At 33.1% G+C, this 15,813-nt stretch overlaps 1 protein-coding gene across 1 annotated transcript; it reads left to right on the forward strand.

Moving 5' to 3' along the window:
* Positions 1 to 5,677: 5,677 nt before the first annotated feature.
* LOC128545863 (peptidoglycan-recognition protein SC2-like) lies at positions 5,678 to 12,883 on the forward strand. Its single transcript, XM_053517237.1, has 4 exons — positions 5,678 to 5,830; positions 7,198 to 7,448; positions 10,746 to 10,865; positions 11,859 to 12,883. The coding sequence occupies exons 2-4, from the start codon at positions 7,205 to 7,207 to the stop codon at positions 12,074 to 12,076; spliced, it is 582 nt and encodes a 193-aa protein (XP_053373212.1). The 5' UTR covers positions 5,678 to 5,830; positions 7,198 to 7,204; the 3' UTR covers positions 12,077 to 12,883.
* The last annotated feature ends 2,930 nt before the right edge of the window (positions 12,884 to 15,813 follow it).

Consider the following 15,813-nt stretch of genomic DNA (forward strand, 5'->3'; position numbering starts at 1 on the left):
TAAGTTTCGAGTCAAAAGCTTTGAAAATAACAGAGATAATTGACTTTACCAAAAACTTTAACTAAAAAATTCTAAGTTAAAAAGGGTCATACCTCTGTCAAAATTCAAATCAGAGTTATGGGAATTGTTTTTCTTGGTGTAGACTTTAATAGTAAATAACAATTTTAAGTTTCAAGTCAAAAGCTTTGATAGTAACAGAGATATTTTACTTGATCAAAAACATTAACCAACGGCGACACCGACGCCGACGCCGGGGCGAGTGCAATAGCTCTACTTTTTCTTCGAAAAGTCGAGCTAAAAATCAAACTTTTGCTATATTCATCTATGTGCTGCATATTCGATGTTCTAACAGAGTATTTTCCATCAAATTCTGTTGAAAATCGTTGTTTTCCTAATAAATTTAAAATAAAAACATTCGTCTACAATTTTTGATAAAGGGTTTCCCGGTTTATAAAAATAAACAACAAAAAAACCCGGAATTTCCGTTAGCAAACATCACGTGATTATCAATAGAGCGCAGATGTGTAGGTATCGCACAAAATTGTGACGTTCTGAAATAAAAACAAACAAAACAATAACATAAAATGAAGTCAGTACACTTAGTACGTTTACACTGCAGTCAGTGATTTCTCGTTGGCCTAGAGCGGTTTCGGTATTCGTATTATACTTTTTCGTCGTGAGTTCGGTTCCCAGACCCGTTAAATTTTGTCTTTATTTTTTTGTCTTCAATACAATTCAGTGAAGATAAAACGAGTTAGTAAATCCAGTTCTAACATGTTCACTAAAATTATATATCACAATTGACATGTAATTATGTCTAAATACACTCCACTTTTAATATGATCAAATTTTTTATGCTTTCCTGTGGTATTTTTAAACCTGTACGAGTTAGTTTTATAACTTTTATAACAATCTTACACTTCACTTTAATAAAAGCATTGCACGGCCACAATTTTAGGATTGACTGATACTACCAATTTTATACGAAAAGAAGAAACAAAACAATAAATTAGAAACCAGATTAAAACAAACTTATAAAAATGTATGTAATGCAAGCTGAAAAAAATGGGGATCGAACTCCTGACGAAAAGGTATAATACAAATATCGTAATCGCTCGGCCAACGAAGAATCACTGACTAAATCGTAAACTTAGTGTATTTACTTGATTTGATGTTATTGTTTTGTTTTCACTTCTAAACGCCATCATAATGTGCGCTACCTATAGTTCGGTATTGAGGTGAAAATGAATTGAACAATCAAACTACATGCGAACTTTTGGTTTGCTGCCCACGTGATGATAGCGTCTAAAATACTATCGCGTTTCGTTCTTTATTTATCAATGTTTACAAAATAAAGCATTGTTACAGTTTATAAAAGTTCATGAGAAAAACTGCAAAAGATCGAATGTTCCCGTAAATCTGGAAACTATAAACTGGTCAACTATTATGTTTCATGTAAATATATGAAACAATGGCGGTATTTTGCCTTCCAGTGATAAATTATTTTGAAAATTACAAATCACAATGTGTGGGTTAGTCGCTTTAAGAATTTGCTACTATAATTCAACGTCAATTAGTGAGGCGTGACTTATCCGCTATCCTCGGCGTTTACCGCAGTATTATTATGAGCTAAAAGTGCAGACACGGCTCGATGCATAAAGTTGATCTTTAGTAACAGTTTTCACGTCTTTGGGAGCGAATCTACGACCACCTACACACGAAGCGGACACTCTACTACTGGGCTACCCAGACGGTTTTATAAATCTTTAACTAAGTGCACTGTATATTATTAACTGCATAATTGACAGTATAAGTCCATGGAATCATGCAAAAATGCACCTACCTACATAAGAAAAAGATCGCCACAGCATTATTAAGTTTATGTCATTTGATAGAAACAACAATGTTGATAATAGAATGTTCTTTAAAGTAAATTGGTGGGGTCAAACGGGCCGTTTGTGCTTTACCTAGATAGAATATCATCCCTTTGTACGTTTATCTTGTTGATTGTGCAAAACCAATAATAATCACTTTATCTTATCTTACACGTGTACATTATCAGAATTTCTTGAAAATAATTCTTTTAGCAATATCTATTTGAAATATGATAAATATATGAAATATATGAACAAATACTTGAATAAGGCAAGTGTCCTTCGACTGCGTTGTTTTAAATATTTCTCGTCCTTTTTGAGTTCCTTCAACATATCTTCATTAAAGAGCTCAATACAAGCCGGTGTTTTGGGCGGTCGGGGTCGGCTGGGTGACGTTAGAACGTTCTATGCTTCCAAAGGATCTTGTTATAGGCTTGATTGTCATACTTTGCAATCACAGGTTGGACATTACGTTTTGTAAAATCGACCTTACATTGGAGTCCAGATCCCATCAAGATACTCGGCGTCTATTTTTAGCTAAATGTAATGAAGTTTTGAATTTAAACGCACCTAGAATAGAACAAACATGTAGGAGCATAACAAGTGTTTGGTCAAAAAGAAATCTCACTTTTGGAAAGGTAGCTTTTGTAAAATTTCTCTTTATACATCTGTTTATTTCTCTCCTAAATTCTGCCGATGAATTTATTAACAAATGGAAAGTATCGCTTATAATTTTTTATGGAATAACGGACTGGAGAGATTAAAAAGAAAAATGGCTACTAACATTATATAATCTGGAGAATTAAAAATAATTCCTTAGGCCCACATTACTCTAAGGTTTAATTTATCAATATGGATACACAAAGCCCATTCTGGAAATACCTATTTGCAACTGAACAAAATTAGAAAAATGCTGCGAAGTTAAGAATTTAGAAGAAATCTTATATTATGCAATATCTGGTGCAACATAAGATAGATTTAATTGAAGACGATGGCAATTACCTTAATATAGACAGTATCAAAAGCAAATATCGTGTAAGAGGTAGGTACATTCTTAGATTTGCATTATGTGTCTCAAATATTCTAGACAAGTAGAAAAGTGAAATTAGGCAAAACACTTTTTAAAACATATATTTTTTAAGTCCGTTTTAAAACAAGCAATCAAAGATAATAAAAGAAAGTCAGAATTTTTATAATACAATTGTAGAGTCTACAGTGTACATCTATTACGATACAAGACAAATGGTATATGTCTATGGAAATTTCAGAAAAAGAATTTAAAGATTACTATACAAACTTAATGAAATTAAATCAAGATATTTTCGATATAGAATAAACCAAAATATTTAGGTTTTGCACAATATACGCAAGACAAAGAATGTTTTATGTAGTACAGTACTATAGTGTGGACTACAGCACATCTTTTTGGCTCTTGTCCAGTTATTCATAGATTTTTGTCCAGAAAAAAATCCCCAGAAATGACGTGTGAGGAGTATAATATCTATATTAATACACAGAAGAAAACATTTATAAATCAAAATTGAGAGAACATTACAGGTTTTGCCATTCTTTCCTGTTTTTACCACATATTTAAAATAAGAATTTAAAATGAAAAATCCATATCTAAACTAACTGATAATTTCAAGATCTTAAATAAAAATTGGTTTGAACTGTGTAAAAAACTAGATATCTAGTAAGATTTCCACAACAAGAAAGACATGAAATAACTATTTCGAGAAAATAACATAGACACTGTTTGAAACAACTTCAGAATACGATAGTAGAATAGGACTTGTCTTTTTATTTCAAAATTTATTCTTCATCTTCCATCTTGTTTTCCCAAACAACTTCTTCCTTTTTGTTTTCCTCATAAGACAGTTCAAATGAATTGTTTTGATGTGTAAGTACTCCAATCATTTGTTAAATATATAAAAAAAAAAGTCATTTGTGTTATAAAGTACATTGTCAGTGACATTTGGTGTGGTTCCCCGACCCCTATGGAACCAAATACGGGGACAATAAACGAGGATACTACCTTGGCCTCAACTGAAAATAAATAAATAAATAAAAACAGTAAGAGATTATAATAGATATTGCTTCTATTTCCTTCTCCTGATAAAACGTTTTAAATATTTTGTTTCATACTATCCAAATAAAGTAATACATGGAAAACCTAAATTGCTCTAGGGTGAATATATTAATATTGCGCACAACTATTTCATTGGTGGATAACCCTACTACAAATAATTGTTTCATCACTTGTATTTCAAAATTTCTTGTTTACTACTACCGTTTTATGGTTTTTTTGATTAAGTGATTCATAAACATGTGCGTAAGATTAAAGATATTAGTTTAGGTGTTTATGTTTTATTTTTACAAGGATAAACATACGCTTTTAACATCAACAATTAAATTTTATTAATGTAATATTTTTGATGTCTTTAAAATCGACCAAATACACTAAATGCGGTTTGATAGTTTATTTAAGTCTCATCCAATTTATCTCTAACAACTAACTAGGTCTCCAATGAGATGCATTCCGTAATTGCCGGGTCATTTTCCTCTTACTGGGTCTTTATTTGCCATTTGTTGGGTCTCTTTAAACAATACATAGACCCAATATATATATAAAATTATAAAATGACTTCACACGCTTGCTTGGATTTTCTTAAATTTTAATAGAAAAGTCGCAAACTAGTTTCGCCGTGAATGGATCATCAGTGTTTCTAAATATATATAACAATAAATGAATGGGTATTATTGTTATATATTAAGACACACTGATGAGTCTTAAAAAGCAAATATCATCCATGATCAGATCAAGGGTGAACTGGTTAGCGATGATAATCTGAACTAAGATAAAAACTTTCATTTATATATTTCTGTAAAAGTGGTTGTTTACATCTATATACACTAAAATAATTATCAACTTAAAAAAGTGGTACCATATGAATAAACCAGCCGACACAGCAAGTATATTAACCTTAGTGTAGTAAATGTGTTCCTTAAAGTTATATATCATGCTATTTTGGGATAACGTTTACATACAATACAATTAAACAATTTAACTGTTTGTTTTATTAAAATCATAAAATCGTTTGCTATTGGATCCTTCAAAGCAGGTTTAAGTTTTCCTCTTGGGCGTGAGGTTTGCTTAAAGAAAGGGAAGAAGAATTGCCGATAATTGGAAGGCGTTTAATCTGGCTGATAAAAAGAACAAACTATTGCTATTTTAATAATAGAATAAAAATTAAAATCAGCACAAAATAATCTAGGAAGTGTCAGCTTAATATAAAGACCCGTGACAAAATAAGTAACTATATATATATGAACCATATGTTCATTGTCCAGAAAAAGTGCAAAACTATATTTTATCACTGTTTTGGAGTGGATCTGTGGTCCAGTGATAAGGCATCGTTTGAATCCCATTCCTCGTCTTAAAACCACCAATAGACTACTAGTAATTTCAAGTCTTTCGAGGATGAGGGTGGAGAGGGGAATTGGGGCGCAGCTTTAAATCAAAGCAAGTTCTTTACTAGTTCTACATTTTAGAACTAAGGAAAGCGTCTTTAGTCTTCTACACATTGCACTATTTATTCATTAAAGAGGTGTCGCCTACTTGGACAATTAGAAATCACACAATAACCGTTACTTACTACCTAATTTTTTACGCAGCATCACAACACCATATCCTCCAATATAGTAGTGATACGCTTTTCAACCATGATAAAATAAACAACAAAAACAAGAGCAACATTTTCTCTTCCTGAATGCTACTGCATCTTTATTGGATGTAATCAGTATGCTATCTTAAAATGAATCAAATAAACAACTAAAAGGAAGAAGGTCGATAATGACATAAATGACATAAAAATTATTAAGACTGGCAATTTTTCATACATTCATTTTATATTCAGTGTTGCACTCTTACAACATAGTGAAGGAACGCATCAAATGTAAGTCTTTTCTGTTATCTAATCGTTTACCATGAAATCAATATGTTTTACGTAGAAATGATTGATTTAGACAAGTTCACTGCATTGGAATATAATGTTTAACTATACGTTGAACAGCATAAGGAAAATATAGTTAAATACTGTGCATTATTGTTTTTAACAGGTAAATTCATTTTTCACAATGTGGTTTACAAAAAAATAAAGACTGGATAGGTTAGACAATGCTTCTAACAGTATCTATATTTTCAAAATATTTCTTTGTCTTACATTACCTAATTTCACAAATGTTTTTTTTTGTTGTTGTTGTTGCCTGACACTTTAGTTCAAATCAAACGAGTGATGTTTTGATAAAATTGTATATTGTATTTGCCGAGCAAAATAATTTCGTTTGATGCTAAAAATGAAACAACTTTTTTTTTCGAAATTGGTCGATGGTATACCAGTAGATGTAATTTGCAGATATTTTAGTCTGACTTATGTTAAACATTAGCATAATAATCGGGCCGCTGTCTAGTTAATAGTAGGACAGTAGTATATGAAGCTACAGACATACTCTTAATTATTAAGCAATCTTGTTTAAACCCTAATGATAAGTGAGAAACATTAAAACAAAATTTCTTAAACAAATAGTCATTGCAAGTGGGCTGTTGAAAATAAACAAAGAAAACATGTTGGGTTTAACGCCTCATCGACACAATTTAAGGTCATATTGCGATTTTCCAGCTTTGATGATGAAGAAAGACACCAGGTGCCGCTCCATGCATTATGGCACCTAGGCACAACCATAACCTTCCGTAAGCCTGCTGGATAGCTTCCTTATATGAAGACTTCAACGCCCCGAGTGAGGGGCAAGTGGTTTGAAGTCAGCGGAGAGGTTAAATCCGGTAAAAAGGCAGCCCCTAACTTCATAATATTCTGTTAGCGTTACGAAATACTGTTTAAACTTGATATCTCGAACTCGTTCATCTAAAACTTCCGATTATTTCGAAGACATTACTAAGTCCTGTCCCGAAATCACTTTAAATATCATTTAAAGTCGATTTTCGGTTATCCCAAAGTAATACGATCGGTCCCTTGGATTTCGAGATAACTGAGTTTCAACTGTACTTGTTCAAGTTTGATCATGATACTGAGTTATATTAACCCTTACCCTGCTATATTTCTATAATGAACTTGTCCATCTTTCAATTTGGACAGTTCAATTACTGTTAAAAGGGGTGCATACCAAAAGAATACTGGCTGAATAGCGAACAGTGCAGATAATTATCAGACTGCACGGATGTGCAGTCTGATCTTGAACTGCACTTGTCGCAAAGGCAGAATTAATTGTGTCCAGCATGTTAAGGGTTAAATGTGTTTGATTCCAGATTTAAAATGAATACTTCCCTGCTGCTGTGCTTAGCCATTTTGGTTGGAATAAACTGTGTCCAGCTTCCTGGATGTCCGAGAATAATTTCAAGGAGTGAGTGGAACGCTCGTCCAGCTGTGAAAACCACCTGGATGTCTAATTCGGTTACTTACGCTATAATCCATCATGCTACTGGAAGTCGGTGTTTCAGCACAGCAACGTGCAAGACAAAAGTTAAATCGTACCAAAACTACCACATGGATACAAAGGGTATGTTAAATTTAATTTCTTTTTATCAACGTTTTTTTCGGATTTTGTTATTTCTACTGTAAAGCGTCGAGTCAGTCGGTTGATGTCATTAACGGATACATGATACTAGCTATGCCCCCTTCTGTTTGCTAGAGGAAACCATTATACCAACTTTTGAAAATAAAGAAAACTTGGAGGAACCTATTAATTACAGACCTATCACAACTTTCACTGGGCGAATGATTGGTTGGTCGAAATCACTCAAAGAAAAACAGAGACTCTTCTTATATCACGCAAACATAACAAACCTATCCATCCTCCCCTCTCTATGAATGGTTTCCAAATAAACGAAGTTGATTCCCATAAGCATCTTGGAGTTACATTTTCGAACGATGGAAGCTGGCACGAACATATAGAAAACATCAAAGAAAAGGCCTGGAAACGAATAAACGTCATGAGATCCCTAAAATTCGTTTTAGATAGAAAAGCACTTGAAACTATTTATCTATCATTCATAAGGCCACTTCTGGAGTTTTCGGACGTTGTGTGGAGCAATATAACTCAACAACAAGAGACAGAACTTGAGAAAATTCAGTTAGAAGCCTGTCGAATTATCACCGGCGCAACAAAGCTAGTCTCATTTGAAAATCTCTACACAGACACTGGATTCGAGCTTCTTAAAACCAGAAGACAAAAACACAAACTCATTCTATTCTATAAAATGTATAATCTTCTATCTCCGGAGTATCTCTCTACACTAGTTCCTCACACTGTTGGACAGGCCTCTGCATACAATCTTAGAAATGCAAGCAATACCAGAAACTTTCAATGTAATACCCAACTTTTGCTAACTCTTTCCTTCCATCAACTATAACTGATTGGAACCAATTACCAACAGACATTCGAAACTGTCCAACTTTGTCAACCTTCAAAAGAAGACTATTTGCTGGTATACACAAACCTCCTTGTCATTACTATATTGGAGATCGCAAATATCAAATACTGCACTGTAGGCTTTGGACTCATTGTAGCTCTCTTAACGAACACCTCTTTTCCAAAAATATTGTCAACAGTCCTCTATGCTCATGCGGTGAAGCGGAAGACACCTATCATTATTTCTTTATTTGTCCAAAATATATCATGGAACGCACTGAACTCTTAAACAATATCAGACCACTAACAACTATTACTTTACACACACTACTTTATGGTGACACCTCTATTACAAACACACACAACAGCTCAATATTCATGCACATACAAAAGTACATACAAAAAACAAAGAGATTCGAAACATAATTACTATGCACTGCCATACTAACCCATATATATTTACACACGGTATACAGACAAAGTTCAAATCCAAGCTAGTCTCTAAAGCGACCACTCAACTCATTTCTTCTCTAATTTCCTACTTTTCGCCTCCTACCTCTTTTCTTTGCCACATAGACACACACATTTTATAACACTTAATATATTGCCAACCTATGACTTTAATGTTATATTATTTCCTATTTTGTTTTTGCGTTCATACGCGTAACGTGGTTATAACCTAAAAACCTATAATAAGAACAAAACAAATGTAGATGAATAAACTGCAAGCAATTTACATTATCAATCACTTTATAAGTTACCGTGATTTAACATGCTAAACGTAAATATTTAAGGAGAGAGTTTCAAATAAGCTTTCAGCTTCCTACTCAATCCTGTATGCTTTTTTTGATATATATATACATGTTGTAAATTTTGTGATTAATAAAATATTGTTTAAACCAACTTTCACTGCAGGTCTAAATTATCGCCTCATAAAATATGTCTAAACATTTAATTTGTTAGCTGAAGATCAGACCGCCCGCTTAGCTCAGTAGGTAGAGCGTTGGTCTACGGATCGCGGGGTCGTGAGTTCGATCCTCGGACGGAGCGTATGTTCTCCGTGACTATTTGATAAACGACATAGTGTCTGAAATCATTAGTCCTCCACCTCTGATTCATGTTGGGAAGTTGGCAGTTACTGGCGGAGAACAGGTTTGTACTGGTACAGAATCCAGAAACACTGGTTAGGTTAACTGCCCGCCGTTACATGACTGAAATACTGTTGAAAAACGGCGTTAAACCCAAAACAAACAAACAAACAGACTGGGTTTAGAAAAGGGTATTCATGTTCAGGCTGCAGTTTTACACACCATGACCTAATTGGAACATTCGAGATAAAGGAGAAAAATTATTCTGCGCATTTGTGGATTTTTCCCAATGTTTAGAAAAAATGTCACAAAATTTTATTCAGGGAAAGCTTTTTTTTAAAGTAATATTTAACATGTATTAAAATATGAAACCATTTTACTCTTTGCTTACGTCAGGGAGAAAATTTGAGTCCCATGCCTTTTATAATTAACAACGATTTTTGGAAGGGCATAGGACTATATATTTCGGGGTTTGCTTAAACTTTTACTATTGCGTCTGATTTTCGGAACAGTTTAAATAATTTAAACAAATACAGTGGTTAGTGAAAATTAAAGATAAATACAGAAAAAAACATAACTAATTGTTTTAATTTGGTGCAAAAATAGTAACAGTTTTAACTTTATACGCGCCACCAAGCATGCTGATTTATTTTATTTTGTTGGGTTTAACGTCGCACCGACACAAGTATAGGTCATATGGCGACTTTTCCAAGCATGTTGAAGCTTGTGATAAATAAACTAATACTTCGTGGCAAAAATGTGTATGGTGGTATGAAACGAATTTAATTTTACAAATCCAGACTCAATGAGTTTTTTGTTGCTTTTTTCAGTATAACTTTTTCATCATATGAAAATTTTGATTCTGTTACTGTTTAAGTTTCAGATTTTGTGCTCTAGGTGCATTGATCTATTATCTACCACACATGTCACGTTCCTGTTAATCCAATTTGGTTTAGGGCTTGTATTGATATTTCTCGCACCAATTGAATTTTTACTGGAGATGGTACCATTCCAACAATAATTTGCGTTTGGAGTTTTACTGGAAATTTACTGATTTCAATTAATTCCGGAAATCGCAGTTTAGTAAAAACATGCATGGCTAAAATCATTACAAATTTTATTTCATCCTAATCATTATTGGTATTTCTTCACAAGATTGGTAAGCTCCCTCTTCCAAGAGGATCAACAGTTTTTAAACCTTATTACCCTGAGTTTTTTTGTTTTTTTTTTGCATTTATTAACGTTAATCATAAATTTTAACCTTTATGAACAAAAAAAAAAAAAACATCTGTGTGCAGGTTTGTATTCTATATGTGGTAATGTATAAAATTCAGTAACATTTACTGATATATTTTAGGATGGTGGGACATCGGTTATAACTTTGTAGTTGGTGAAGATGGAAATATTTATGAAGGACGCGGCTGGAATGTGAGAGGGGCACATGCCGGTAGTTCAACAATAAACAGAAACAGCATAGGTAAGAATTTTGAAACTATAGTAATAATTTAAAGGGTCTGGCCTCCAGATCGTTTGACAACAACAAACATTTCAGATATCTGGAAATAAATGCTATCTTTCTTAAGAAGGCGCTGACAAACTATATGTTACAGAAACACATGAGAATTTGCTGCTTTTACTACTTTTTACGGCGAAAATCGAAAAGCGTTTGTAACGCTTTTACTCTAGGTAAACTGTCTCGATTATAAATACTGTATCTATATTTTGAAGTTATAATTCACTACTTCCGCTATAGCGCTATTGGTTACGATGACGGGAAAATATCTTTATTGCCGCGGCGGTCCGGGGTTCGATTCCCGACGCGGTCATCTTTTTTTCTTGATTTATAATTTTTTAAATATTTTAGAAACAAAAATTTATATTCTAATGTTCATAATATAACCAAACTTCAATTTGAAAGATAGATTATTTTTTCGCCAAATCTGGAGGTTAGTGCCTTTAAAGCTTTTAATGTCTCTTTTCAAATTTTCAACATTTCAATAAATGTGTAGAGCAAAAGTGTTATATATGTGTGAGTTATCGAATGAACTGCAATTAATGAAAAATTACAAAATATGTAATATTATACAACTTTTTACAAACACGTAGAAGTATGACACAAAATTAACAATTTTGTAAAACACCTAAATACAAGTTCACAGTATATTACCATACATACATCCCTACATTAATTGACTCAAAGATTTTCCCCAGTAAAAATATTCAACGAGTTCAATATATGGTACTGCACAGTCCTAAAATTTAAATTTCAAACTTCAGCATTGCAGTTTATGAAAACGGAACAATATATTATTTGAAGTTCAAGGTATTTATCAGCAATTTCTGCATAACTGTGATCGTCACGAGAATATTTAATCAAACAAAAATTACTTGTGTTTTTTTTTTCATTAGGGTCCTCTACCTAAAGTTAATATGATTGTTAAGTATTTGTATAACCGTTTTTTGTTTTCAGGGATTTGTGTGATAGGTGATTTCAGTAACACAGTTCCAAACACAGCTGCTCAAAACGCCGTGAAAAGTTTGCTGAAATGTGCTAAAAACAACGGCAAATTGGCATCATCTTATACACTGTGTGGTCACCGTGATGTAAGAAGTACACAGTGCCCTGGTCAAAGCTTTTACAGCCTTATCAAAACATGGAGCAATTACAATCAGAACTCAAGATGTTGATACAGTGTCTGTGTACGATTCCATAACTTTTCCTTGCTTTCTCTGCGTATGATAAAAAAACATTGTGCTTGGTCAGAATATCGTAACTTGCAAAACTCATTTAGAAATGTATTTCACGTAATGCTTGATATAAAATAAAACTGTATAAATGGATAATATTGACAATAGTTACTGTATATCAAATACAATTAATATGAACAGTTACTTAATGTATTCACAAGTAAACTATATCATTCATTTGTTAGATTGATTACATGTTTCATGTCTTTCTTCCATTTAATTACTGAAATATTAGAATGAAACATGTCAGATAATTTCATATACAAATACATGTGTTATTGTGTATTGTGTTACTGCAGAATCCCAAGAATGGTTGGCGTCCGAGCACAGAAGGGCAAGGGTACCAACTTATCAGTGATTCTGAAGCTATTATTACATGAAATAAACATGTGCTGACGCTATTCTTGCATAAAACGGGTAAAGGCTTATAAATGAGTATAATTGTCCTTCAACTGCATTTTCAATGAACTGCGCGGGAATGTCTGTGTTGTTTTAGTACGTTGACGTTATTTCATTTTAAATTATCCGTTTGCGGGCCGTAATGCGTTTACGCTTTGTCACGGAACGAGCATGTATAAAAATGTGTTTTATCAGCACGTGCGTGCGGGAATCTCTCTATTAACACACGTGTTCTCTCCTGTTAAAACACACCCGAAAAGGGACAAGCACTGCAGTTTTATGCTAGAATATGTAGACAGTACGATGTATTTATGTTAACTTTTAAGTTTAAAATAAATTTCTATTCTATTCTGTTTATTCATTACTTCAGAAAATTTCATTCTGAAACTAATTTTTGTAATTATTATTTGACTCTTTAAAAGCCAACAAAACGTTAATTTGAATATGGATCTACATGTCGGTCAATGTTAACTCATAATGGTTTGTATTGTCGTGATATGCTAGATACTTAACTGCTAATTTAAATGACATATACTACATTTTTGTAAAACCTGAAATGAGAACGTGGAGTGGAGTCTTGGAGTAGAGTCGTGGAGTTCCGTGTTGGAGTGAAGTCTTCGAGCGGTTAATTCGAATGAAAGTTATTGTTTTTCAAAGAACTATACTACTTAGAAAGGCAGCAAAAAAGTATTTTTCCCTAGGATTAAACAAAATCTACATTGATTGATATTTTTCTTTGGAAACAGAGACATAAATCTAACTAGATGCCCATAGGCAAAATGTCGAGCCCGCCAGCTGTCAAAAGGACTGAAAGTTCCATGCGACATTCTGTCTCATTGAGGCAAACATTTATGCCAAATAAAAAAAGATTGCTTTATGCATTGCAAAGTTTACAGCCCGGAAAAGCTCTAAAATGACCCCAAGTGTTGCATTGACCTTTAAAATAAGGCCCGAGGTTTGCGCACGACACTCCGTCTCACAGATGTGAACATTTACGCCAAAGAAAAAAAAACATTTATAAGTGATATGGTGATATCTACTTAATTTGCACGCATTGTAACAGTGTCTTCATGGGTCTCAAACATAATCTAAAAGATATATGTTCTGTGAAAACTATGTTCATGCATTTATACAATATATATAGTGAAACATGTTAGAAATTTTATTCTGAATGGCCGCATTTTGAAACTCGTAAACAAGCAGATAAATATTTTTCTTTTTGTGTATTCTAAATCTGCGTTATTGCTTTGTATTGTGTCAAGAGATAGAAAGGATAGGATTGCCAACGTATTTCAAATATTTTACCTTTGTACATTTGATGTTAAAAGAAAAGCCTAGGGCAAAGGTTCAAACCTTATTTTTTAATCTGATGACATTTTTTTTTCGTTTTTGCAGTGTTATTGTGATTTTCTAAATAGACAAACGGATCCATTTATCTTCCTGTTTACGATTCAATGTGGGATCGTTTTTACATCATCCACTGTATACTGCACAAGGTTAGCTTTTAAAAAAAAAACAACCTATAATACGTTGTGTTAGATGAAAGACTGAAATGGAAGTCACATTGTTCCTGCCTGCCTCATTTAACATTTTCCTTATTTGACGCTTTCCGCTCCATTGAACACGTTGTGTTCATTGATGACAGTGGTAATCTGGTTCCCTGTCCTTCGTATTTGCAGATTAAGGAGGAAAATATCTCCTTCGAAAGAAGTGTTTCTATTACAGAGATCTTACATCTGTTGTAGGTGTCGCAAGTTGAATCGCATTATTAAAACCCACTTTTGGTTTGATACCCATGTATCATCCGGTTGTAATGCGCACATTTTGCCACTCATAAAATTGTCAATCGGGTTGTCCTTAAAGTATCACTCTTACAACTCTATCTGGCAGTGAAGATGTTACTACTTTTGATAAAAAGAAGTGTTTTCGAATCTCTTTCTTGCATGATTGTTTACTAATCATAATAGTATTTGAGAGCTCGTTAAGTTGAAAAAATGGTTTATAGTCTATATATTCCTGTTTGTTAAATAGTTTATGAACTCCAATCATATCTACACGAAATCTTCTATGGGCCAGTGTTGGAAAAACAATGGTTTCAGACTTTCTTCATATGGAAGGTGCCATATATAATGTATTAGTTTAGTAGTACGTTTTGTACTCTTTCAACAGCATTTATGGATTTTATGTTTTTTATATTTTTGATCCCCAAAAATGTTACCATATTTAAGGAGTGGACGTACTAAAGCTTTATATAGTCTCTTGAATGATTTATTTGTAAGTTGAAGTAATGTTCATCGGATGAGGCCTGTGATCCTATTTCCTTTATCAATACTTTCGTTTATATGCTGTGTGAATTTTAAATCATCATCAAATGTCTATCCAAAGTCCTAGTCGTTTTCTTTTGTATTATCCTACTAGTAGATCTTCTTCCTTATTTTGTTTTCATGAAGATTTTACACATGTCCTGGATTTCTATTTCAATGACGTAGCGGAAACCATTTCTCTATGTTAAATTTAAGTAACCGTTAATCACTTCAAGACTTCAATTTATCTATGTCACTTTGTATTTGTTCAATTTCCATGTCATCTTTTGGTCTTTGCCAGTAATTCATGCCTTGTATAGTCGTCGGCTTTATATTTATAACGAAAGAAGAAGCTGTACGCCATGGACTTTCTGCTTTTGGAAATTTAGTTTTAGCTAAATTTAACAGTAATATCCCAGTGCTGAGGCATACTAAGAGGTAATACCAAGAAATCTAAAAAAATATTGGGAGTAGAAGTGTCGGTGATAATGTTTAGGAGGGGGGCGGGTAGGTGTCACGGTATTGTTTTTCGGTGGAAGGGGAATAATAGTGGGTGTGGGGTGTGGACAGATGAACTTTTGCTGATCTCCACCATCCACAAACATTTGCATTTGTGTACACTATTCATCCTGCCTAAGCTTGAGATATTAGACATCTGAAGTTCCATCAAAAGGTATCATTTCTATTTACATTTTAAATTCATTTATTCATTGTTATGTACACATTTTATGTCAATTGCTCCTTACTGTATTATACTTAGTGGCCTGTTTTCGTATTTTTCTCTTCTTTTCTATTCAATTGTGTGCAATTTGTATGACGATTGTGGCACAATATATTTTTGGATTTATTATTTGTTGTTGTTGTTTTGCTTTATGTTCTTTTTCTGTTATGATAAATATTTCATTTCATGCAGACTTTAGCTTCCTTTGTTGCCTAGAAATTATATCCGTCTCATACTACTAGACATTTGCGAAT

Source organism: Mercenaria mercenaria, chromosome 11 (assembly GCF_021730395.1).
Source record: "Mercenaria mercenaria strain notata chromosome 11, MADL_Memer_1, whole genome shotgun sequence".
NCBI classification, from domain to species: domain Eukaryota; kingdom Metazoa; phylum Mollusca; class Bivalvia; order Venerida; family Veneridae; genus Mercenaria; species Mercenaria mercenaria.